At 41.4% G+C, this 27,670-nt stretch overlaps 1 protein-coding gene across 1 annotated transcript in view; it reads right to left on the bottom strand.

Moving 5' to 3' along the window:
• The window catches only part of ESR1 (estrogen receptor 1), a 183,660-nt gene extending 174,207 nt beyond the window's left edge, over positions 1 to 9,453 (bottom strand). The window contains exon 1 of the mRNA XM_064169411.1: positions 9,418 to 9,453. Within this exon, the coding sequence (XP_064025481.1) occupies positions 9,418 to 9,442 (25 nt within the window). The 5' untranslated portion in view covers positions 9,443 to 9,453. The remainder of the gene's footprint in view (positions 1 to 9,417) is intronic.
• Positions 9,454 to 27,670: the final 18,217 nt, after the last annotated feature.

Raw genomic sequence — 27,670 nt, 5'->3', positions numbered from 1 at the left:
TCTACTACTGCCGAGACTATTGCAGGTTCTTCTGCTGGCTGCGAAGGCAAGAGGAAGGTCACTTTATCCTCACTATGCTTTCTTCAAATATGCACAATTCTGACCCCAGCACAGCAAATTCAGTATCCTGGTCACGATGTAAACCAGAAAGAGAACGTCATGACGGAGGCTTGTCAGAAAAGAAAACTGCTAGGCTGGAAATCTGTCAGCAACTAATAAAATCACTGGAGCACATTTAGCTGATGTATGTGGTGCATTTTAGAGTACAACGTATCAAAAAGAGGATGCATGATACAGCGCAATACTTAGAACTGTTAGCAAGAAACAAAAGGTAGCTCTCAAAATACATTCTTAGTGCTGGAAGATATCCAACTGCATGGCACAGTTGGGGGACAGGCGATTTGGTGGAGGGAAAACTCACTGATAGCACTCTTAAAAGATTCAGAAAATCAAAGCAAATTTGTGCAGAGAGGAATGCTGCTAGGTACTTCTGATTTCTCCGACTACGCTGTGGCTCGTGCCTAGCTTCATACTCTACAAACCTCAAAGATGAGAAAAACTAAGATAGACAAAAAATGCTTCCGTACAAACAAGCAAATTTGAAAGTTGTGCGTGACTGCAAAACAAAACCTTCAGATGCTATCAATGAGTGCTTCAGGAATCCACTAAATACGTAGCCCACAAGATAAGCAAATAATAATTTCACAGCTATGAAAAAGCAAATTTGTAATAGCAGTCATAGAGCTCTTAATTTAAGTACCTATGTAGGAGCAAGCACAGCCAACAACTCCCCTAAAACACTGGTTGATTTCAAAAGCAGGGATTGAACAGAAACAAGAGACGCTGCTATAAAGGAGCTAAGTGGACAAATAGAAAAGTAAAATGTTTGTAGGTAGTACACAGAACATGTGGAATGATCCTGAGCAAATGGAAAGCCAACACAGCGTCTAACGTAAGAAGTTATTTGAAGCAGCTTCAAAAAACTGAAGTCAGTGTCTTGAGGACAATAAAAGGTAAAAAGGACCATAAAAGAGAAAATAAAACTCTGGCAGACTAACTATAAAAACACGGTAAGACAAGCCAAAAAGGCTTGAGAAATAACTTGCAAGAGGTTGTGGTGGGTTTTTTTGGGGGAGTCACGTAGCCTTTTTAAAAGTATATCAAGATCAGAAAGCCTGCCAGTGTCCAGAGGTCTGAAACATAAAGATGTAAAAGCTGCAATGAGAGAAAATAAGGCTGTACCAGAATAAATTCAGATTATTCACCCATGCTCATAGCAAGGACCTTAAGAGAAATTCAAACAACAGAATCTTTTTTAAGGGAGATCCTGGAAGCATCTGCCTGAAAATTAGTGTTGGTAACAAGGGCCGTAGAAAAGTCCCCAGAGAGAACAAAGAGAAGTCCCAAGGACCAAATGGTGAGTTCTAGAGGAACTCATATTTTCCATCTTTAAAGTATTTGGGAAAGTAGGGAGAAGTAAACCTAAGGTAGTTGAGAACAAGTAGCCAGACATCTCTGTCAGATAAATTAAGAGAAACTGCAACAAGGAACACGATTAGAGCACCCATAAATACAATATGGAGAGAAGTGTTATCATGGGAGCTTCACTAAAAGGATTTCTACTCCGGAGTCAACACAAATGTGAAAAGAAATGAGATTAAATAAATCAATAAACTCAGTCTCCTCGAGCCCTCAGAAAAACCGAGATGCACAGGCAGGGCCCATGGGCTAAATGACTGGGTGAAAGGTAGGACACAAACCCCAGCACGAACGGTTAGGGTGTTTTCAACGAAGGAAGGCCACAAGGGATGTCTTTTGGGTAGTGCCTTTGCTATTTAATATTTCAATAACAGGCCTGGACAAAAGGGTGAATACTGACACAACTAAGTTGGACAATGTGCTAGGGTAGTTGGATACTGCGCTAGGGTAGTAAGGGTGAGGACCAGTGTGATGAGTTGGGAAAGGATTTCACAACATAAATCAAGTAATCAAATTGCAGCCAAAATTCAATAAATACCTGAAGGATGAGTACACTAAACAAATGTTGGCTAAAGTGTGACTTATTTAGACTTTAAAAAAAAGATGAGAGGAAAACGAACTACTCTCTGTAAATACAACATTAGGCATAAATATCAAGACCTAGAAGGTATTTAAGCCACAGAAAGCAAGCTGCCAGTGCGAACAAATTTAGTATGGAAATTACAAGCCTCTCAGCTGTGAGAGAGGGGTGAAACTCTTGATCAGCCTCTCCACAGGAGGAAAAACAACCTAACTGGGCTTTAAGATAAATGTGGATAAGCACTGTGAACATGTTACACAATCTGGTTGCTATGACAGCTCAGCTCTGGGTTAGCCATCCAATCTAGACTGGATTCAATAAATGAAACTGAAGTGAAAACTTAGCAGCATGTAGTAGATGCACTATGACTTGTGTCTATGCAGTGCATGCCCTGTGCAGAAATAAGTTTCCGCTTATAATGCCATTGTACATTTCTGCCTCTCTTTAGGTCCAGAGAAATGAGTTGCTTTGCATTCAAGAAGCCTTGGAGGTAACTAACTCAGTTGAAAGTATTGAAAGTATTTCTGAGCAAGAAAGAATATTCCAAAATGTCTGCTTTTCCTTTTCATTATGTTTCTGTGACTGAAGGGGTAGCTTTAGGAGTGAAGGTCCAGTCTTTTGCATGCAGTTATTCCACTTGCCAGAACAGACTTGGTGCTGAGATAAACTAGTGATAGGATAGTTAGCCAGCACAAGGAAGGCCATTAGTCAATGAAAATAAACTGGGTCTATGTTATTGGCTCTGTTCACAGCAATAGTAAGGTTTTGAAGTTATTTCCTCAAACTTGGAATTGGCTTGGTTTGCAGAGCAGCTGGCATGTACCAAAACCAGATTCCTTTTCGGAGTCATCTATAGTGAAATCTCTGCTCCAGAAGTGTGCCAAATGCACTCTGGACCTTCATGGGGGCATTAGGGTCTGAACATGAGTCACTCTTTAGGCAGTCTCAAGCCATGTGCATGCCATTATATGCCACCTGGGATATCAGGGCCTCACTGTCCCAACACAGAATGAGACATTCACAGAGATGGACACCAATGACTGGACATGCACTAGGAAGGCCATGCCAGGAAAGCAAGGTACCACAGGCATGCTCCCACCTCAACCTTAACCCCCAAGTGGAGTGACCTAAACAAGCCCAGGATTTACTAGAAGATCCTAGGATTAGTTACATAGAAGAAGCCCAGGGCATCAACTGCGACAGAGACACACACACAGGCACTGTCTGATCTATGTCTTGTGTTCCTGTTTTAAAACATCTGAGCAAGCCTATGCATGAAGTAGACATCATCACTGTTTCCTTTTCACAGCCTATAATCTAATTTCTCTCATTAAGTTACTCCAATTTGCTTCAAACTAGCACAGTCTCTCTTGACTCAAATTTCTCCAGCTTTTTCTGGTTTGTTTTCAAGGCATTTCTACAGGCATGTCCTTCATGTTGCTTTGATTATATAGGAAGAAAACAAATCAGTATTTTTTTTAAGATAGCTTTTCAGCAAAAGCCCAAAAGGAAGTATAAAAGTAATCTTTTTCTGTTATATATGTTCTAACCTTCTGGTTTTCTCTCCATTTACTCTGTTTTATTTCTGATGGACACTTTCATACAAAACTGTGCCAGTGTGCAACACCAAGTACTGTGTTAACAGGCAGACTACCCAAGAAAACAGGGTGCTAAGGAAGTAACTGCAAACTCTTATGTTTCACATGTCACAAAAACACACAATTTCATTTCAGTGCTGCCTTTGATGTTCTCCTGCTTTGAAGTGCACATGAACAAGATTTTGTGTGTCTAGTACACCAACATATAGAGCACCATCACTGAAATGAGTCATGTTTTATGCAAAGCAGCTTCTCAACAGGATACAGCAATATATATGATAGGTGAGGGCAAGATGTAAATCCACAAGAAATGTGTCGAGTTTACTTTACAGGAAAATTTTAGGCTGACAAAACAGAAAGATCAGACTGGCTGGGACAGAAATATTACCACTCCTTATTCTTGTGAATTGTGCTATTTGCTCTCAAATGACCACACAAAATCAAAAGTCCATATCCAAGAGCGTTGAGGTAATGGCTAATGTCTGCAGAGAAAGTATCCTTCAGACAAAGACAAAAGAAGTCAACACAGGCAGAAATGGAATGATTTCTTGGGATAGTGGGAACACAGTCTGGCATCAGTTGTGGATATATTTGCATCCTGGGCAGCAGCAGAGCCTAAGATTAATGATATTGTGAAACACATGAGAAGATTGTTGATTTACAGCAATATAGCAAGAGAAGCCTACAAAGATAATTCAAGTCCATTACCTCAAAATCAATGATAGCAATGAAATGAGACTCGGCTACAGAATGCTTCCTACTGCACCAGTGCAAAACGAGCACACCTGCAAAGACACTGTCAGCTTATGCCCAAGTATATAGAAGGCAAAACTAAAGCAGTGACACTAAAAGTACCCAAAAACTTACAGAAGAGCAAACAAAAGCTAAAGAAGATTTTGACTTTCAGTTGGTTTGGGGTTCAAATCAAGTACTTTAAAAAAATGTCAAAATGCAAATCTGAGCAATTTTGGCTTTATGGTGTTTATGTTTAGCTGTCATAGACGATTTAAAGCCTGATTAGGCAGTTGTGATTGACCACAAGTTATCTTTCAACAGATATAACCTGTAGCTGCTGTGCTACTGAAAGCCAAAGAAGTTGTGAATGAAAGCTATTTAGAACTGAACAGACACAACACTAGTAGGTCTACACAGAAAGCTATTTAGAACTGAACAGACACAACACTAGTAGGTCTACACAGAAATGTATTTGGACTCTTAAAAAACAAAGTACTTGAAATGCAGCTACATAATTCCAGACTATTTTCTTTGCAGACTATTCTCTTGCAACTATTCCACTTTTTAAGATAACCAAACAGAAGATAAATGGTATTTTTATTACATGGTGGACTTTGCACTAAAAAAGGTGGGTTATATTTGCATATTAATAAAAATGTATTAAATCCTTAATTTTTTTTTTCAAAACAGTTTTGTTTGTTTCAAAAAAAACCCATGTTTTGTCACTGAGAATCCAGAGCACACTTACATGGTGAACTGACAAAATTCAACCTTCTTCAGCAATGGTAACAATATAAGCTACCTAGAAAAGAAAAATCCAGAGTCAACCTGAATCAGAGGTCTGGGAAATTATAAACTAAACTCCTGCACCCTGCCCTGGTGAGGCCACACATGTAATAGTGTGTCCAGTTCTGGGCCCCTCAGTTAAAGATGGACAGGGAACTGCTTGAAAGAGTCCAGTGCAGAGCCACCAAAATAATTAAGGGAGTGGAACACCTCTCTTATGAGGAGAGACTGAGGGAGCTGGGGTTCTTTAGCTTGGAGAAGAAAAGACTGAGAGGTGAATTCATTCATGTTTCTAAGTATGTGAAGGATGAGTGCCAAGAGGATGGAGCCAGGCTCTTTGCAGTGATGCCCAATGACAGGACAAGGGCCAATGGCTGGAAGCTGAGGCATAGGAACCTTCATGGAAACATGAGGAGGAATTTTTCCACTGTGAGAGTGACAGACCACAGGAACAGGCTGCCATGGCAGGTTGTGGTCTCTCCCTCTCTGGATGCGTTCCTGTGTGATCTGGTACAGGTGATCCTGCTCTGGCAGGGGGATTGGACTGGATGATCTTTGGAGGTCCTTTCCATCCCCTAACACTTTATGATTCTGTGATATGAAAAAAGGGTTTCTTTCAGATCAATCTATAAACTCCAAAAACTATAATACAGATATGGAAGCCACCTAAAAGGCCATCAAAAAAAAATAAATATATCTTATAGGTGTAGCAATTCGTTTAATATAAGCCACAACTGCTTTACAGTCTTTTCCTCTACCTCCTTTCTCAGACTAGTTACCGAGCATCACCTTAAAGCTGCCTGACTGAACTGCTACAGTTAGTTGTCTTTAGAATGCAAGGGTTTTTTCCTAAAATTAATTTACTCACACAAGGTGTTCATACAGATCACCAAGAAAGCATTGTACAAATTTCTTCCACATTCAGCAGCAGCACTGCCCTCCAAAAATTTAAAATTAAAAAAAAAAAAAAAAAGGACAAATGTGGTGAGAAAAGACTTGGTCATGTTTTTAAACTGTTACTTCTTCAGAGAAAAAATACTGTATTTACATTCCAATTACACTGTTTAGCCAGAAATGGAAATGGTCTTCTGAGTCACCAAGCACAATCCTTCCTATCAAGTCTTCACCTCCCGCAGCCAACATGGTGTGCTTCTTATAAACAGGGACATGTCCCAGCCTACCCCTCCTCTAGAAGGCTCAATCCATCCAGATTTCCAGCTCCAATCTGAATTCATCCATCTGTTTGGGTTTGTGTCAGCAACAGCTTCCAGGACAAGTATCCATGGCTCATAAAAAACAAACAAACAAAACTCCAAACAAAACAGTATCAAAGCAAAATCATCACCTACAGCATTATGGCAGAAAGACTTAAAATCATTTTTCCTAAACAAAAGTCAAATTATTACCTTTTGTCATTTTGATTTACAATTTATATTCATATGTTAAAGGTCGTAAATGAACTCTCCACGCATTAGTATTTGCCAACTGCACTTTATAGTCATACACATATGTAGTTTACACATATATACAACTTTTAAAAAATAACTTCCTTTTTGGTATTCTTGTACTCTCATTTACAACCAAATTACTTCATGTTTCCCTGCACCACTCACCAGACCTCTAGACAACAACTCCATGTACAGCATAACAGACTGGGGCTTAATTTTTTCCTGTAGCCTCCCAGGGCTTCCATGCTTCTTTCTCCCTTCCCTCTGCACACTCTGGCATGGCCATTGCAAGCTGCTGTATGCCTTCCTCAAGGCTTCTGTAGACTGCACAGTGCGATTCGAGTAGCAGGACACACACAGTAACCCAGTCCATGTTGGCTCTGTCCTTTCGCTTTCTACTTACGCATTTCCCACAGTATTTTAATTGTCTCCCCCAATCTGTACTTCAGGAGGCAGTGCAAGAGACATGGGATTAGAAACTGCTGTCAGAAGTAACTTTGAATAGCTATGAGGAAGAGATGAAACAGAAAACCTGCTCAACGTCCACAGCTGCTTGCTCGTCAGCAATATTTCAGGTGGCATGTGCAGGCTGTGCCAGCAAGACGCATATGGCCATCACTCCAAATGAATGATTAACGACTTAACTGAGGCAGCAGCACCACAAGGTCTAAAATATGAGAGCGACAGTCTGGGATTAAAATCCTCACAAACTAACAGTGCTGTACATCTCTGCAAATTGCAGGGAGAAAATGCTCAGACTCCCAGGATTGCTGTGGCTAGGAAGGACCTTGGGGTCCCCAATATGTGATGCAATCCCCCTGTTCAAGCAGGATCACTCACAGTAGGTTGCTTAGGATTGTGTCCAGTTGAGTTCTGAGCATTTTCAAGGACATAGACTCCACAACCTCTTTCGGCAACTTGTGCTGTTTTTTGACTTACCCTCACAGTAAACAAATACGTTAGCTCTTGTTCTTTTCTTCTCTCTTTTAAAAAGATTTATCTTTCTTTGCAGAAATGAAATAAATAATCCAGTAGAGAGTAAAAAACAAAAGTAATAACACACTCATTTTATTCTACCAGTTGCCATTTCTCTGGTTACTACAGAGACTGGCGTATTTCTTAAGATGAGGACTCACATTCACAAGGCTTAGTGTTAAGTTTTGGGAAGCTACAAGGAATTCAAGTCTGAGGACAGGTCTCGAAATTCCGGTATTGTGCAAACTCACAAAGCAAGGGCAAAGAGGAAAGAACTGGCTAGTACTTGGTTGGGCTTTTAAAGCAGTATAAACAATCTCACCCACTGCACATGGTTCACTTTACCAACAAACCCAACAATGCAAACCTTTAAACAAGAAGTCTGCAAGGTTAGCACCTGAGTTCCACTGAGTTTGCACGATGCTTTCTAGTTGTTCCAGTTTCTGAGTCAGGTACTTACACAGAGATGCTGTTATGCTTCTGGCATGAATTTTTTGCAGCACCTATGATGAGAAGAGGAACTGCACTGCAAAAGTAGCATACTCCACTATTGCTCTTTGTACTTAAATGTAATCAAGTGAAATGTCTCTGTTCAAAACAGGCTTTTAGGGAGAGGAGGAAAAGAAAAAGAGAGAGATTTCAAACAGTCCTTCATCTAATGCCTGTTCATTAGGGTACAGACCAGCAACAGAGGCAATAAAGACATGTGCAGTAATGGCCTCTGTACCTCCAAGTGATGCAACACAGGGTCCAAGCTACAGGCCATGAAAAGAAATTAGGAGATTCCAGTTTAATTGCAGCTTTCTCACAACTAATTGTTGTCAATTTTTTATAGGATATGAAGGCATATCAACTATGATCCAAGTTTAAAATATGCATTTGAAACTTGAAAACAAATTCCAAAGAAATTACATGTGATTTGGAAGAAAGAAGAAACTAAATTAAATCAAAAGAACCCAACAATAGAAACGAAGTTAAAAACAAACAAACAACTTATATCCTATCAGAGGGGAGAAAGATTTTTTCAAGTCTTTATCTAATGGTAAAAAATAGTTATATTAGACAAAATCATTATGCAGTAGCATTTACCTTTTTTTTTTTTTTTTTTGCCAGGCTTAGAACCTTTCTAAAAACCGAAAGCCATGACTCCCACTTTGTACCAGGAAGAGCCTCTGCAACTGAATGTCAAATCTCACCAAGCACAGGATTTCAGAACCATACAGCATAGATACTGCTCAGCATGGACTGGGATCAAAATGCAGCATTTCACTTCATTCATACCAGTACAGTGACACACTGCTGTGTGTACATGAGTGCTCTTTAATTGAATTAAGTCCTTTTACTATTATGTCTCAGCCAAGGCACCAGCAAGTGATTTCAGATCCATTTGTTTACTGTTGTCCTTCTACTTCAATGATCGGTTTTGGCTGGGGAGAGGGAGGAAGGGGAGGACGCAGCAGATAGTTAACACCGCACCTACTACACGCCAAAAACAAAGCGCCACTGCTCCTGAAATACTCCATATTAATCTTAAGACACGCTTAAGGCAACCTTTGGAATGTACTTGGTTGGGTTGCTGTTGCCTTTTTAGGCTTCTCAACAACACTGCAGGACACAGGAAGAACATAGTAAGAAAAGTAACATTAGAACGAGTAAAAAATAAACTTCTTCTTGTTGTTGTTGTTTTTAATCTAACTTCCAAGCATTCCCACAGGTACTGTTAGGTGTGCCTAAGGCAGGTCTGGGGGAAAGCAGCACTTAAAACTGAGTGTGAGAGACAGAAATTGCGAAAAACCAGGAGCTTCTCCTGACTTACATTGATCCCAGCAGGCTGTGGCCATTCCCTCCGCGGGGCCTGACTGGCCCGCGGGGTCACATGACGGGGAACAGAAATAGAAGCGGCTCTGGGCGAGGAAGCTGCGCCCGAGCACGCTGGCAGCAGCCCGCGTTCCGCAGGCGCGGCCCGGAGCCCAGCAGTGCCTGCAGGAGCGAGGAAGCTGCGCCGGAGCACGTTGGCAGCAGCCCGCGTTCCGCAGGCGCGGCCCGGAGCCCGGCAGTGCCTGCAGGAGCGAGGAAGCTGCGCCGGAGCACGCTGGCAGCAGCCCGCGTTCCGCAGGCGCGGCCCGGAGCCCAGCAGTGCCTGCAGGAGCGAGGAAGCTGCGCCGGAGCACGTTGGCAACAGCCCGCGTTCCGCAGGCGCGGCCCGGAGCCCGGCAGTGCCTGCAGGAGCGAGGAAGCTGCGCCGGAGCACGTTGGCAGCCGCCGGCGTTCCGCAGGCGCGGCCCGGAGCCCAGCAGTGCCTGCAGGAGCGAGGAAGCTGCGCCGGAGCACGTTGGCAGCCGCCGGCGTTCCGCAGGCGCGGCCGCACGCCCTGGGCAGCGCGGTTCAGACAGCGCCCGCGCTGGGAGCCCAGCAGCTCCTGCAGCCCGGCCCCAGGCGCCTTTACGACGCTCCAGGAACGCGCACTGCTGTAAATCTCAGCCCGAGTCTGTAGGAAACGAAACTTGGTAACTACTCTAATACTGCTCTAATAAATCTCAGCAAGTTACCGTACCTTTAATAAAATAAGACTGATTAAACTTACAGCTTACAAATAAACTCACACCACTGGAACCATTTCCACCTTCAGGCTAATGTTTTTAGTAGCTTGTTTCTAGAAAGGAAGCAATTTTGTTTAAAAGCATATGCTCTTCACATAATGGAGAGAGCTGTAAACACATTGTCAAGATTGCTCTCAGTTCTTCCACAAGTGAAAGTACAGCAGCAGACCTAAATGCCAGTCAAATAAGCACCATGAAGCTACAATTACAAATAAAATGAAGATTCAAGGAATGAGAGGCATAAGCTGAATGTTAATTAGTGACCAATGTAAGTTATATGCAACAATAAAACATCTGATTTTGAAGTTGCTGCCTAATTTTCTCTGTTAGAAGAGCAGCTCTTGGAAGTTCAGAAAGCTTGTGGAAAGTGACTTCAGCAAAATACTGTAATTAGGATGGCAGGAAATGCATGGTACCTTTCCTAACAGTTAACTTCCTCACCGTTTAGTACTTCTGGGTTACCACTATTTTATGTTCTATGGAATGCCAAGCATATCTTTGTTTCTAATGACCACCACGAGAGTTATTGCAGAAGGTGGCTTTACCAAATAATGCAAGCAGCAGTATGAAGGAGACCATGATCAAGGAAAAGGAACAAGCTGCATATTGCAACAGGAAAAGGACAGGAAATTTTTTGTTCTTGTTGTTCTAACCTTTAAATGTAATCATTTTCACTTTGCAGTAATGCAAATGGCTCGCAAGGGGTTTTGGATAGACACAGGAGTAAAGAATACAATGCAAAATCCCTCATGGCAATCTCCCACTGTGCAAGAAAAATTAAAATGATACAAAGAGGAATCAAGACATAAAATGATTCTCCTTTCATAAAAAAAATGTTTCTTAATAGTAAGAACTTGGATTAATTTTTTTAAAAACCATGTATATATGTATCCAAATATCTGTAAAGTCAGATAATATATTCACGTTATTAAACTAAGATCTGTTTTATTCTATGTGATATCCCTACACTTAAACTGAATTTTTCATAAAGCAAGCTACTGGTCCACACAAACATGGTAGTATCAAAAGCCTTTTCATAGATTCCCTGTTCTTAGTAGTCCTCATGAAAGGAAATAGGAACATTGACTCAAAGCTGTAGAGGAGTACATCAGAGCTGCTGCCACTGATGATTTAAATATACAGGAATTCTTTCCAAAAGCACTAGATATAAAACACTCTCTTTTTTGAGAGACAAAGTGCATACTGCTGTGGGCATCTTTTCAAGTACTGTATGAGGTACACACTATTTATCAGTGTGTCCTTAAGAAAAGCTTTGCCTTACTTAAATTGTGCCATTTTGCAAATAATGCAGCAGAACTGAAGCTGATGAAAATTTCCCATTGATCATGGTAAGATGAACTGAAGCATTGAATGAAGCACATGAAACAGCAGGTTCTCTCATAGCTCAAAAAAATTACTAAAGAAGATTACCTTCAGCTGTATCCCATTCAGTGATTTAAGAAGGCTGAACAGAAAATCATCAGCTGGATCAATTTTAAATGTAACAATGGCATGCTTTCAGAGAAGGCCTAGGTAGGTGCTGGTCTTTTCTCAGAGTATTCTCACTGTGAATCCCAAATACACTTCTGTTCATCTCAGTAACCCCTCTGTACCCAAACATGTAGCTTATATTTTATGGGGTTTGTCCTATTTTCCCACATTTTACTTTTCTATTTCATATTAGGAAAGCTGCAAAACACATGTGGTGGGAGCTACAGAATAGAATCAACCAGGTTGGAAGAGATCTTCAAGATCATCCAGTCCAACCTAGCACCCAGCCCTAGCCAGTCTTTTCTTGAACACCTCCCGGGACAGTGCCTCCACCACCTCCCTGGGCAGCCCATTCCAATGCCAATCACTCTCTCTGTGAAGAACTTCCTCCTAACATCCAGCCTGTACTTCCCCTGGCACAGCTTGAGACTCTGTCCCCTTTTTCTGTTGCTGATTGCCTAGGAAAAGAGACCAACCCCCACCTGGCTACAACCTCCCTTCTATGCTGCAATATTCCACCATAACTCAGTGGAACAGAAATATAGTCATACAGAAAAGAAGCCTACAGGCAAAGATAATGAATCAAATGGCTAGAGAAATGCAAAAGTAGAGAAAGAAATGTACTCTTATGGGGAAAGCATGAAGAGGACCCAGTACACTATCTACCAGACAGAGTAAAGAGCCTTAGGTAAAAACAGAAAGTGTTCCAGTAAATCCTGGCATTTACTGCACAATGAGAAATACACGGAACAGTAGAATATTTGTTTGCACAGCCAGGGTCTGTATTATTCTGCTTCCCCATTTTTTCCTAACACTGATGTATATAGAATCATAGAATAATCAAATTATTTAGGTTGGAAAAGACCTTTAAGGTCATGTCTGTCCACTAACCATGAGCTAAGTCCACCACTAAAGCATATCCCTCAGCACCACATCTGTACATCTTTTCAATACCACCGGGGATGATGATGCTACCACTTCCCTGAGCAGCCTGTTTCAATGCTTGACAACCCTTTTGGTGAAGAAATTTTCCCCAATATCCAATCTAAATCTCCACTGAACAATCAAATATCTTGCCCTATCACTTGGGAGAATTCATCAACAGCCACCTCACTATACAACCTCCATTCAGGTAGCTCTCTAGAGAAATCAGACCTCCCTCGAATCTCCCCTTCTCTAGGCTATACAATCCCAGTTCCCTCATAAGACTTGTTCTTCTAGACCCTTCACCGGCTTCATAGTTCTTTGTACTCACTCCAGAACGTCAGTGTCTTTCTTGTAGTGAGCGGCTCAAAACAGAACACAGTATTTGAGGTGTGGCCTCACCAGGACTGAATAATCACTTCTGTAATTCTGATGGCCACACTATTCCTGATGCAGACCCCCATGCTGTTGCCCTTCTTGGTTTCCTGGGCACACTGCTGGCTCATATTCAGCCAGCTGTGAACCAACATCCTCAGGTCATTTTCCACCAGGCAGCTTTCCAGCCATTTTTCCCCAAACTGGTATCATTGCATGGTGTTCTTGTGACTCAAATGAAGAACCTGACACTTTTGTAGTGCATTGCTTAAATATCCACTCATCAGATGAGCAATTTGACAAATACTGCATTTTAATACTCTATTTATTTGCTCAAATATTGTCCAAGGGACCTCTATCATCTTATAAAATTTCCACTGAAAATATGGTAGGGACAAACATTAATATGTTGACCTGCTCTGATAATACATGAGACAAAAACAAGCAACAAAAAAATCAATTACTAGAAAGTTGAAGAATACTTTAAAAACAGTGTGTGGAACAATTTTACTGATTTGAATTGCTAGAAACACGCATCCCTATTCCACATTTTGGCTTGATTACTAAATTCCTGAGGCAGAAGAAACCAAGTAATTTTTTTTTTCAAGCTGTGGGCTCCCTTATGGAGAAGAGACATTAAATCAATTTTCTAAGTCTCTTCACAAGTTAATAGAATACTTAGCAAAATGCCAGGGCCAGCAAGTTATTGCACATCTGCTTTCACATACAGTGTTTGGATACCTTTCTATTCACATTACCAATACATCCTCAAATGGGTTTCCTTCACCACCCCCTAAAAAGTGTAAACTTTACTGTAAATCAAGATTCCATATGGTCTTAAAGGGAAAGTTTCCCATAGAGTTAGTGGGAAGTTTTAGTACAAATATACAGAAGTAAATTAATAACATGTTTATTCTTCTTTATACACTCTCAGCTAGAGCTCTTGACTATCATACATGTGTGTAACTATGATCAACAACAATTTGAACAAACTGTAGCCATCCTGATGCTAAAACTGGCCTTTAAGGGCCTAAAGATAATCCCCTGTAACAGATGGCCACCCCAATTTATTTGAATTCATCACACACATCTCTGAAAGTTTACTAGCATGTGGTGATACACTTGAAATAAACACTAACATACAAGTTACTCACAAACTCTTCTCCTGGAAAACACCATCCTCATGTAAAATATTTAAGCCCATTTAGTGACCTTCTATGACAGAACATCCAAGAATATGCAAAGTAGTGATAGAATATCCACAGTAGTGATATAAACCAAAAATAAATGGAATAATAAAACCTAACCCTTGTACTCCAGGGACGGCAGCTTCTACTAAAGATTTTTTTCTCTTTGTTTAATATTCATTATAAATTCTCATCCCTATCACCCAACAGAAACACATAACAGAAAAACAAACACTAGTTGAGTAGTTTTGTGCTGTAAGAAGATAATGGAAATAAGACATTTCTTAGTGTTTTCACATGCACAATAACATTTCACACATTAAAGACAATAGCTTTGCTACCACTTTTCGGTTAGCATCCTCAGTGGACAGCCCACTTCGATTCAGTCCTTATTTCCACTAAGAGACATGCCCAAAAGCTGGGAAGTGTGAGGGTTTATAGTATTATCCATTAACTGCTGTGTCAGCCATCAGGATGTCACAACTACAGTCTGTTCTGCCAAACTGCTTAGAAGATTGCAGATCTGCAATTCATATTAGTCTTGAAGATTGCTCCCAGATTCTTTTTCAATTGAAACAAAGTAAGGAAAGTAAAAAGATACCTTAAGATGCCTTAGGATTTTTAAATGTCCCTGAGGTTTAACTTTGGGGTTTGGTACAGGGCAAATTCCACGAGACATTTTGCTGTAGTAACTCCTGCAGATTCAATCTTTTTAATAAGGAAGGTCTTAGCTACTTCTTTTCTGAGCCCTAATAATACTAATCACTTTAAACTCTGAACAACTGGCATTTAGTCTTTAATGTAGCATTAAAATGATGTGCTCAGAAAAATATTAACAGAAGAGTATGCACTAAATAACTACCTAAGAGCATTGAAACTTTTCCAAAAGGTTTCAGGGTCTTTCTTGATCACCAGCAATTAAATACATTATCTGAGCCTCACAGTTCCCATATGACATTCAATACCAATCTCATTGTCATCATTATCACCATCTGCTCAAGAAAGGTCAGGATTTATATGAACAAATTAATTCCTAGAAACATAATACTAGAAACGGTTTAAATCAGAAGGTTAAACAAATTAATTTCCTTGTTACAGCTGTTGAGCATTAAGAGAGACAAAGTCCTTCTATATCGGGGCAGACTCACTTCTCTTTTAATGGGCTTAACAGTGGCCTCAAGAGTACTCAGAAGCTCTTTACACATAATTTCCTGTCCCCTGACACGAAGGTTGTGAGTATGTAATAGCAAATCAAAAATAAGTATTGGTTCTAACAGGCATCAGAAGTAGGTGAATAAGCATGGTTTGTGCTGCATGGGGTTCGCTTCAGCAGTGTCCACATACAGTGTATTTTCTTTTCCTTAGTGCCAGTACTTCTAATTCAAACCAAAATCACCTTCATTGGCTGCCACAGAAACTTGATTAGTCCTGAACTGTGACAACTTCTCCTGGTGTTAAAGTGATGTTTCAGGAAATGCAGGCCTTCATGATATAGTGAATCCGAAAATCACTTCACCGCTGATGGAAGAATCCCAGAGGCCTCTCCAGTTACAGGACACTTGCAATGTTTCAGCGCTTCAGGCACAGCTTAAATAGATCTTGTTTTCATACAGTCATAGAGGACTTTATGAGCATGCATTTACCTGCACTGCCAGTTGTATGGGAGCTCCCAAACTCTTAGTTCTTTCCTAGCATTGCTGCCAGTACTACCAGCTCTTCTGCGCTTACAGTAAGGGCAGAAAGAGTGCAGCAGCCAGGACACTCAGCAACACAGACACGTCACCCATCTAGGTCCTTTCTCTGTTCCTGGGCAGGCTGGGTTTTCAGCAGCAACCCACGCCTCCTTCCACCAGCATGAAGTATGTACTGTCTCTTCCACTTCAGATCCAGCCCTTTTCAGCTTTACAATTTTTGCATTACAGAAGTAGAGTGTTAAAGGAGAAGAGAAGGTCCATAGGTAAAGAATAGTAAAAGGACGAATGGAAAAAGATGTGCCATTAATGGAGGAACTGAGTAAACAATGAAAAAGGAAATCTCCCATCCTTGTCTTGTTCCTGTTCTCCTTCCAAAGCTGTGCTCACGTTCACTGAGTGTAGACTCAACAAGCTGACATACTGTCAGTACCTCTCACTGCTTGCTTATACCCTCTTCCAAAGGGCCCCAAATCGTCACAGCTGTGACACGTGGTCCTACACATGTGTGCAGTACCAAAGTTAATCTGTGACTTGCCAAGCCAACCAGCCAAACTTCAGCCTACTTCAGCCTGAACACAGAGATTCCTGTGACTTCTGTGAGGCAAAAAAGGAAATGGATACTATTGCCTAGAAACACAGCTGGGGCAACAACCTTTCTCCTACATGGGATGCAGAGCCAAAAATGTGTAGGTAGGCAGGAACCAGTTATCTGTATTTGTGACTCTTGGGACAGCACAGCATTCCCGGCTTCTGCCGCACCGCACCTGTGTGCTAGCATCCGCGGCCCTGGACGTGCATAAAGCTCCGAGACTCTGCCTGTAGTTTCCCTAGGCCCAGTGCTCCACACTCTGGTTGTCAAACAACATCTAAAGCTTCGGGATGCAGGTGATAAAAACTAACAGCACAAGAGGTCGAGTTCCTTTATAACCAGTTAAAGACTGCAGAGTAGTCTCCTAAGAGTATCCTATCATTGCTTGAGCCAAATCATGTTAGCCATTCAGATTTGGCCAGCATACTGGCATGACATGCTTCTGTCACATCCTTCCTCCTGACAGACTGAAGTTCTCATAGCTACCAAAGCTCTTTATTTTTGCTTTGAAGATCAGATTAAATGAGTGGCCAACAGCTCACACACACACATGCAAACCCTAGCGCCCAATTTCCAAGAAAGGAGGTTTTCAGATAAACACTAAGGATGTGCCATTGCAGCAACCCTCACACACAGGTCACTTCTAGAACCAGTGCTGGGCAGCAAACCTTCTCCTCTGTATCAGAAATAAAGTCCATCAGGCAGTAGATAGCACAGGTCATACTGGGTGAGGCAGCTGCCCAGAAGCAAGTTTCCAACACTGTCCATAAGCAGATGTCTAGGGAAGAGTAGCAACAGGTAAGCATCCGTGACGTTTCTCCCCATACTTGGCCAGTCTCCAGCTACTTTATTCTATGAGCTTCCTGAGCCAGATGCAGCCTCTGGAAGCCATGTGCAGAGTATGTGTATGACTCTGGAGAAGGTTATTTGAGGAGAAAGAACAGGGCCCTAAGAACTGCCCCCTTAGTTCTAGCCTAACATGCTGTATCTTCAGTAAACATGTTCTTGAGAAAATTAACCAGAAAAGCCAAAACCTAACAGAGAAACACAGAAGATAAATAAAACAAGGATCTTCTGTTCCCTTCTCCGTCCTATTTTGCAGAACCATTTGGCAGAAACAATCAACAAATTTATCCTTAAAAGCACTCTAGGTATTATCACATCTTTAAAGAATTTTTTTCCTACTAATAAAAGCCTCCACCTGACACTCCTCTCTATGTGAGACAGCATAAGGAATGGAAGCTGCTTTCTGCTTTTGGATTTAAATGTTGGTCTCAAATAAATCAATCAATAAATAACCAGCTTCCACAAGCATATGGATTAACCCAAATTCTGTTGAGACTTGACAAAATGAATCATGCTGATGGGTTTGCATGATGGGCATGCAAATCAATTCCTCAATCTGTGGGGCTGTCCATTCTTTACGCAGCAGGAAGCAGTCACTGCCACAAACTAATGAATACAGAGAGGGGAACAGAAAGGATGTCTTCAAGTACAGGAGCTCTGGTGAGACCTTGCCTAGAGTGCTGTGGTCAGCCCTCGGGCCCCCAGCACAGGAGAGACACAGGCTCAGTGAAGTAGGCCCAGGGGAGGGCTGCAGCACCTCCCCTGCGGGGACAGCCTGGGAGAGTTGGGGCTGCCGAGCCTGGAGGGCGGCAGGCGCAGGGAGACCTGGCAGCAGCCCTCCAGTGCCTGAAGGGGGCTACAGAAAGAACGGGAAGGGCCTTTCCGCAGGGTGAGGGAGTGGCTTTGCACTGCAGAAGGGTGGGTTTAGGCTGGATTTCTTCTTGTTTACAGCGAGGGGGATGAGGCACTGGGACAGGCTGCGAATGCCCCTCCCTGGAGCTGTGCAAGGCCAGGTTGGCTGAGGCCTTGAGCAGCCTGGACTGGTGGAAGGTCTCCCTACCCATGGTGGGGAGTTCAAGCTATATGGTTTTTAAGGTCCCTTCCAACCTAAACCGTTCTGTGAATCTGTAAGTAGCTGTTTTGCTGATGGAAAACAGGCAGTCTTTGTTCTTCACTTGTATGTGTCTGTCTGAAATAAGGGGCAAAAACATGTATTAAGCTTATTAAACAACTCAAGTCACTCTACCTGAACATCGTAGCCGCCTTCCTCGTGGCTTGTGGTGCCTCTGCCCATGCAGCAATCCTGTCTGGCCGCTGAGTGAAACAGACTGATCCAATGAGGCACAGCTCAGGCAAATTCACTCAGTCAGAAGCAGCCCTGCCAGGCTCCTCTTTAGACAGGAATCTGCGACACGTTGGATCCTTTGGTGGCACACCAGCCATAGGATGGCCCTTTCGTTTGAATCTTTTTTCTCCAGTGCAGTTCTCTGCTTTTTGCACCTCATAACACAACTATCTGGGCAGAAGTGCAGGGTGAGGGGGGCAAACAGGCTAAAACAAAGGGAGAGGCTGACACAGAGCCTTAGTTACCAACCATGCTGCTCCTTGGCTGCAGAACAGCCAGGTGAACCTGATCAGCGCCAGCTGCAAGATCCTCCTCCATCAACAGCCTCTGCCCACTCAGGTAGTCCTTCCCTTGTGAGTGGGTAGCTGTGGCAGCTGACCTGCCTTTGCAAGGTTCTGGCACTGGCAAAACAAGCAATGTAATTCACTTTTGCCCTTATAGATCTGCTCTGAAACCTATAGCTAAATTCTACCTAAAAGATAGGAAGTGCCTAAAAATATTAAACTCACAGGAAGAAAAAAAGGTGGGGGGGGGGGGGGTGAGAGAGAAAAAGGAACTGTTAAATCACCCTCAATATATTGACTTTCTTCTTTTCTTTTTTTTTCTTTTTAATGTGTGACCTATGGGTTAAATTCAGGTACAGAGTTCAGGCAAGCTGCAGTTACTGAGCCATGAACTCAGAGCTTCTGATTTCACTGTTAGACAAACCATTACTCTGCAGTTCAGCAAGCTGCCCAGCTTTGTGACCTAGCTCACACACAGTTCAGAAGTGCTGCCTTTGAACTCTAAATAAGCTGTACTGCTAATAGGCTTTCTCCAGTACCACCATGGTTTATATGTTAGACAGGCCAAAGAGCTAAACAAAGAGTCAGAACTGTGTATTTCAGCAAGTGCAGCTAGGTGATGTAACTGTCTTTATGCCCTGCTTCCTTCCCTTCCATCGTGTATCTTACCTTAAAACTAACTCCTCATTCTTCCATGCTCCAAATATTTGGGTTTTCTTCCCCCACCAGAACTGTCATTCCACACGACTGCAAATCCTAATGACCAAAAGGTTTTGTCTTATTTCAGGAAAAAAAATATATGGCCTATGTTTGAGGACACTGGGGCTTGGGGTTGGGTTTTTTAACCTAGCTTCACTTTTTTATTTACCTTAGGGAAAATTTTTCTGCATCATTTCTGCATTTGTGAAGAACAGAAGCTCATCTTAAATGAAAAAAGAACATCATGTCATCACACGACTCCGCCTATTCTTCTAGTTTACTAACTTCTCATAACATGTAACTTGCAGTAAAAGCCTGAAGTAGATCACCACAGAGCACACTCTCTCTGTCTGCTACTTGCCAGATTTCCTGTCCTCCTTCTACTGCCTCCAACATCGCATTTCAAGCTCATTCCCAAATCACGTTTCTGAAGCCACTTGTCCACACCTTCTACTATTGTCTATTTGTTTCTTCCCAACCCATATCCTTGCTCAATCTCTCTTACAAATCAGCAGCCTAGAGTCTCCACTTATTACACATCTCTTCTGCCCGAAGCTGTGTCTTTCCCACTCCAAGAGAAGGCAAAGCACAGTGTTTGTCCTCAGCCTCCAGGGCCTATAAGTCTGCCCCCTCCCTCTGAGCAGCATTCTCAAATTCTCCCAGCCCTCTGCTACTCCTTACCCTGAGTGTGTCTAAGAGCGGAAACTCTTCCCAGCTCATCCAGGATCCCTAAGAAGCAGATCATCTCAAGTGCCCTTACATGGCATGTACAGGACAACCAGGTGATCAACCCTGCTAGCAGGGGCTTATGAAAAGCAGGTCCTGCTTGACTAATCTGGTATCCTTCTATGACAAGTGATCCACATAGGGGATGAAGGAAGTTCTGTATAGGTCATCTACCTAGAATTTAGTAAAGGCTCGTTTCTCCTAGAGAAACTGGTTGCACATGATTTAGACGAGTCTGCTGTTTGCTAGGTAAAGAAATGGCTGGATGGCTGGGCCCAAAGAGGGGTGGTGAGTGGTGTTAAATCCAGTTAGTGACTGGCCATAAGTGGTGATGCCCACGAGAAGCTTAACCTTCTTGTTCCTGGACCACGCAGACATTGAGCCAGTGCTCGCTGTCACGTTTGGGTTAACCTTCCAGAGCGTAAGGTATTTCAAGGCAGATCCCGAAGCACTGAAGCAGAGTGTTTTTCTCAGGTTCGCTAGGGAGAAGGAGCATGGGAAGGATGCTCGCAGTGAAGAGAAAGCTCAAAATCTCATCTGCTTGCATATCTAGTAAATGTGCAGTACCGTTTAGCAAACCAAAGCTGAGCCTGAGCAAATTGAAGGATGAGAGTTTTCTTGACTGTAACGAAGCAAGGTGACACAGAGACCAAGAACGGGAAAAGGAGGAAGAATGAAAAGGATGAGAAGAATTCTGTTTACTTCAAGCTAATGGTCAAACATCTGTGAGAAATGTGCCAGGATTTTAGCAGAAAGTAGAAAGAGCTGAAACAGGAAAAAAAATCTGCACTTTGCTCCTTCGCTTCCTTACACTATTCCCAGGAGCGTTAGAAAATAGTGACAAAGAGAAAAGAATTCATTGGGTGGAGAGGAAAGCGTAAAGAAGTGTTGAAGGCTTTGGGGGAAAGCCCGTGAGTTACTGCCAGATTTAAGGACGCTTTTGGTTTTTTGATTTCCAAATGTAAAGTTGATAACTAGGAAGAAAAGAACAGCTTAAGAGAACAACAACAACAACGATCAGAATAATGTGCTTGCATAGCTGTTAACAACAAAGAATTTTCAGATCCATTAGTCACGGAGGATAATGTTAAACGACAACTATTAGAGATAAATACTTGATAGATTGTACCCTAAGGCGCTCTTCCAGTCAGCCAAAGCAATCTTTGGCTTGCCGATGTAGCAGCAGAGCAATTCCAAGACACTGGGCACTTGTTGGCACTTTTCTGTGCACTGTGATCTGTGCACATTGTAGTGACTTTGATCGCGTCAATTCATCAGAGATGGGGAAGTGAAACCTCGGAGGACAACATTTGCTGAGTGTTTAAAGACTGTTCATTATATATGAATTTGGGTTATTCCATAGATGCTTTAGATTTACTAAATGCCTGTGAAAGTGATGATACTGTGAAAGTATCTAGGAATGCAGCTCAGCTGTGGTTGGAAAGAGGATTTTATCCTGTAATGAGTGAAAAGTTCCAGGCCACTCTGCATGACTTCTGTCACCACTCATACTTAAGTACCTAGTATTAAAGAGTCCACTGTAGCCAAGCTTGCTGTTTAACTCGTCCCGTCCGAACAACATGAATACACTACAAATGCTTCTGTGCTTTTAGCCACAGCCTCTGGGATAACAGTCCTCTACCCAGCACCCGGCAAAGCAGCTAACGCTGCAGTAACTGTCTGCTTCAATCCTAAAGCTCACCCTGGATCTCAGCCTCCACAATTGCAGGACCACTTCTTTTCCCAAGAGTGCAGACTATCTGGTTCTCTGGTTGTGCACTTAGACAGAGAGGCCCATTGGGAAGCAGGAGATAGGTGGAAATTTTGTAGCATCTGTACATGAGTGCAGACAGTGAACGCCATAGCACATTCTGAGAATGATCTTGTAGAGAAGAGTTGCCAATCTTTAAAAAAAAATAAAAATCTAGGGAGATACTGGAAGAAAGCATAAAAATAAGTAAATTAATCCATTAAAAAAAAAAAAAAAAGAAAAAAGAAAAAGACAAAAAGCAACAGTGTTCCTGGCAGCATTCCTGCAAATTTATCTTAATGGAACAAATACCAAAAAAATAATAAATTAATTACTAGCAGTAGGTTTATGTGAATCAAATTGCATTAAATTATAGAACAAAAGGGTCACAAGAAATCCATGACCCCCTAAATATATATATATATATATATATATATATATATATATATATATATATAAAATAATGAAAAGAGTGAATTACATTGTGATATTAAGAAAGGCATTTGATATATGTAAAAATCAGATCTTCAAAATAATTTCCATCTGACCTGGATAGCAACATTGCCAAAATCAGTGCAGTTATCTATAGCTACATTGCAAAGAGCAAAGAATGCATTCCTGTCCTATCGTAGGATACATTTTAAGACGTGTCTTGCTTCACATCATGAAGATGGAGGAGACTGCATACTTGTTTAATTATTGCATTAATGCTCTTCCAACCCTGTAAAAGAAACTTTTTTCTTTGAACTCTGTGAATGGGCATAACTCAGTTTGCACACTGCAGTTTTACCACTGCACAATGGTGTTCCTCCTTGGACCATGCACTAACCTCTTGACATACTAACTTCTTGGGACAATAATACCTTGAATTCTCCAGTCATCTTCCATTTGGCTTTAATTTAAAGATGATTTAGCCCAGCTTATCTATGGTTACCATCTGCTCACCACAAACTCTGTCAGTGTTCCCCACAGGAAACAATAGGGGTTGAAAAGAAAAAATGAGGGAGGGGGGGAAAAATAGGGCAGCATCCTGTGCTACCGCTAGAGCAGACAGTATGTGCCTGACAGCACTGCTCAGAGTGCCCTGGCACATAAAGGAGGAGATGAGAGAGGAACTGGCCATGAGGCATAATGACTATACCTTGTTGAGAGTACATCTTTCAGACTAGCTGAATAATGTCCACTGCAAGTTCATGCTGCCGTGACACCTACAGCTAACCCAAGAGCTGCTTAATCAAGAGGCATGTAGTAAAGAAATGCTTTCACTGGGTGCTCTGAGCTGATTTCTGTTCAGCTCAAGCATTGATCCCCTGCTGAACTGTGAGTTTGCAGTGGAAATTATTTGATCTCTTGAAACACATAGCAACAAACTGAAGAAATGCTGCATTCTATCATTGTATTGCAGACATCTGCAATGGAACAGTGCTCTCTTAAGGGCTCTGGGACAATGAGACATTATAAGCATTTGTGGGAACTTTTTTTCCCATAAAAGTGTTAACACAGAAAAGTTCTCTGAGGAAGAAGGAAGGAAGGAAGGAAGGAAGGAAGGAAGGAAGGAAGGAAGGAAGGAAGGAAGGAAGGAAGGAAGGAAGGAAGGAAGGAAGGAAGGAAGGAAGGAAGGAAGGAAGGAAGGAAGGAAGGAAGGAAGGAAGAGAAGGAAAGAAAGAAAGAAAGAGAGAGAGAGAGAGGGAGGCAGGGAGGGAAAGAAAGAGTGGTGTGGATGACCTACAAGGAAAGCCACATAATCTGTTTTGGCTAACTGATGCTGAAGACCACTGGAGTACTACATTACTCCTTAACCAAACAGTGGCCTAGGAACAACTTTTTATTATGCATTTAAATACTCTGAATTCTGCCACAGAGAGGATTAAAACATATCATTTGCATGAAGCTCTGTGGAGCAGCTTTTCTATTTGTAGGACTTCAAGTTCTTAATTTGAAATATCCCTCAACCTCCATATAACCATGAACAATCTTCCTCTTATCTGATTGCTGAGAAATAGCCTTTCTGAGCTCTGCCTTCTGTCATGAATTTAAAGATATACACTTTTCCACAAATTCTGTCCAAATATTCTACTTGGTGCTACCTTTCAGGCCAAATCTGTTATCTTTTATGCCAGACAGGAAAAAGGGTAGTTCCTGTGAATGATTTCTGCCCTCTCCACTGACAATTTTTAAAGAATCTTTGTGTGCAACTCCTCCATCAACAAGCTTAATGAGCATGGACAAATGCTTTAAAGTGCTATCTGCTTTCCAAGGTCTCAACCACAGATGTCTCTTTTTGGTAATGCTGCATGCCTTTGACCTTACTGCAAGTTTGATGTCTTCCACTGATGTACCATCCAGACGTGATTTGCTAGGTAAAGGACGAGGTTTTGTGAGGGTTGTTTTTGGTGGGTTTTTTTGGAGGTTTGTTTTGTTGGGGTTTTTTTTTGGAAGCTAGCTGCAATTCTCAGCCTTGATTTAGAGTTTGTTTTAATATTGTGTCACTTTTCAACAAGTGATTATGCATAACAATGGCAGGTTCTAAAGGATCTTAACTAGTGAAGAGGGAAATGTTTTAATTTTTGAGTCTAAGTGTTCTGCTTTAAGCAGACTCTTCTTTCCCTTCCCTTCCCTCCCCTCCCCTCCCCTTGCCACTATATCCATGTTTTGCAGGGAAAATTTGGGAGAACAGATCAGGACCTACACATACAATATGTAGGTTCCACCTAACTCTGAAACATTTTCCTTTATTTGAATAAAGCTTGCATGGAATAAACTGATGTGTGTGTGGGTTTATGCTCTTCAGTTTCTTTTAATTGTTAGTGTGTTTCTTGATGCCTCTTAACAATACCATTTCTGAAGAAGGACATTTTCTTTCCTTGTCTGCTAAATCATAGTGATCTTTAATGTATTTGATTTAATTCTGTGCCACTTGTTTGCCAAAACACTTTGGAATATCTCCTGAAAGAAAGTTTAAAGAGAGCCTGATGAAATAATATATGGAGGTGCCATTGAAAGAGAGAGTATTTTTTCTCTAGTAGGGGGAGAAAAAGTAATTTTCAAACCTCTGGTGAAAAGGCAATGCTCTTATGAAACTTCCTTGGTTTCTGGTAGCATGACAGCGCTGGAATTGGTCCATTGGTTCAAGAAGCGGGCCCATTTCTTCTACTGTCCTGTCTCCATCACTGATCAGAAACACACTCAGGGAACAAGTATATATGATACTTCTGAGTACATTAATACCCTCCAGCTCTTCTCATCTCAGAATCCTGGATCTGGTTTCTGCACTTACTGACCATGTATGATCTTTTCCAAATACTTACCCATTTGCTTTTAAACATTCGGAGGCTCTCACTTGTGTGAGTTACCCATAACATGCTTTGATGTGAACCTCCACAGTATATCAACTGCTGCATAAAAAAATAATTGGAAAAGAAGTCTTGTCTTTTCTTTGAACCTGCCTTCTGTTGGCTTTGTCATATGGAAAGAAATGATAAGCAGTCAGTGCCACTCACAGCTTTGCAGATTTCTATCAAATACCCCCTAATTCAGCTATTTTCAGGGTGACAAATCTTAACCTATTTAATTGTTCCCCATTTTATCTGGGAGCATGAGCCAGAAATTTTTGACCCTCAAGTGCCATTGCCAGCAAAATTCATCCCTTCAAGTGTATAACTGTGTTTCTTAAACAAAAGTACTGTTAACAAAAGATGATCATTTGCATAGTCAGACATGTTTGTTCTATGGATTCTTAGGAGGAGGAGATGTTAGTTTCTATTTTCTGTTTCCTATGTTCATTTTCTATTATGGAAAAATAAACTTTGAACTTGTAGACTATAACCAAATGCACAACTACAAGACAGAGAGTATTTGACTAGGCAGTCATAATATGCTACATATCATAGGCGCCATTAATTTGCTACATATGTCATTGATGGATCCTTGGACAAAGAATTAATTTCATCCAATCTGAAGAAAAACTAAAACAAGTCTGAACCCAAAGGCCTGTAATAGTATTGGAGGAGTTAAACAGAAAAGGTGATGAAATGGTAAAGAAAGACTATACTAATTGATTGGGGTTTTCTTCTCTGAGTAAGTGGAGGCCAGGAAGAGGTATGACAATGACCCTGCAATAAGTAAAGGAGTGCTACATAAGGACAGTAATCAATGGCTTACAATGTCCAGCATCAGAAAGAAGGATTTACAAGATAACTTAGACTGCATCTTAGAGCTGTCTAACAGTCAGAGAAGGGAAATGCCAAAATAGTCTATCAAGAGAGATCTGGAATCTCTTTCACTGATGGCTTATAATATTTTCCAGGGTGGCATTCATGATCCTTTCCCAGTGTGTGGAGATAAGTGATTGTCTAAAATCCCCATCAGCTCTGCACTTCTATGGTTTCTTACTGATATAACATGTGGCTTTAATGGGATACAGCTGGCTAAAAGCATTTTATGAGTTCTGATAGCCAGCCAGAGGACCAATCTATGGACCTGCAAATACCAAGAACAGGACACAAGAGCTATTGTTTGTACTCATATGGTTTTATTTGTGTGTTACTTGTTCTGAAAAAAAATAGATTTTGCTCTTTCCTTTTCTGCTGATTCTGTCTGTTTGTGGTAGGCAAAGTAGGGAAATAACATAATTGAAGCTCTTATTCTGAATTCAAAATTTCCAAATTGCTAAGTGCATCAGAGGACTCTCAGCATAGTACAAACCGAATTTACTCTTAGGAATAGACATAATCGTAACTTTGTTCCAGTTAAATCACGGTTTTAGGTTGTTGTTTCTCTCTGCTCACCGTTACAATTACTGTGGCCTAATTGGAACTCAAGCTTCCGCATGCTCTCCAAAATTACAACCACTCCACTTCTTCATAAATTATAAAATCACACACCTTACATTTGGTTGTGGCAGAATTTGATCTGATTTCACATCAGATCCTTGTGAGCGCTGACTGCTGCAAGGAATGAAAAGAAGGCTCATCATTAAAGCCTTCTCCTGACAGCTCTGCAGCCATAAGTGTGAACAAGACTGCCTCGCTAGACACTAACTCAGAATGGCTACCAAAAGATAGCACACTGGTGAACTTTAATTTGACAGTTTAACTTTATTCTTGATATGCCTGTTCAGTTTAGCTTCCTATACAATTAGTGAAAAGAGGTGGGGTCCTACAAACCAAACCCCTTCCATGAAGCAGACAACCAGAAACTATTCCTAACAGGCACCCAAGTTCTGTACTTCATTTAAAAGCCCAAAGCATCAGGTAAAGAACATTATACATGAGGGTTTAATCCTGCCAGGGAGCATATTTTCTGCTCATAAGCAGGCAAAATCTAACAGAAACAGACACAAACCACCTACTAAGAAACAGTAAGATCTAGGTGAATGTTTGCACAGACTAAACAAAACAAACTAGACACACAAAATGTTTCATTATTCCAAGCAAATTCAATAATTAAAATAGAACTACCTGCAGACTACCAACACTGTGTGAGAAAAAAAAATAAAAAGCACTGTATTTTAATGTGCTTTAATTAAATGCTGAGCTTGTGGCTAAATACTCCTCAGAC

The sequence above is a fragment of the Pogoniulus pusillus genome, chromosome 31, assembly GCF_015220805.1.
Source record: "Pogoniulus pusillus isolate bPogPus1 chromosome 31, bPogPus1.pri, whole genome shotgun sequence".
NCBI lineage: Eukaryota > Metazoa > Chordata > Aves > Piciformes > Lybiidae > Pogoniulus > Pogoniulus pusillus.
Note: the sequence above shows the minus strand (reverse complement) of the source record. Positions and strands in the feature narration are given on the sequence as shown.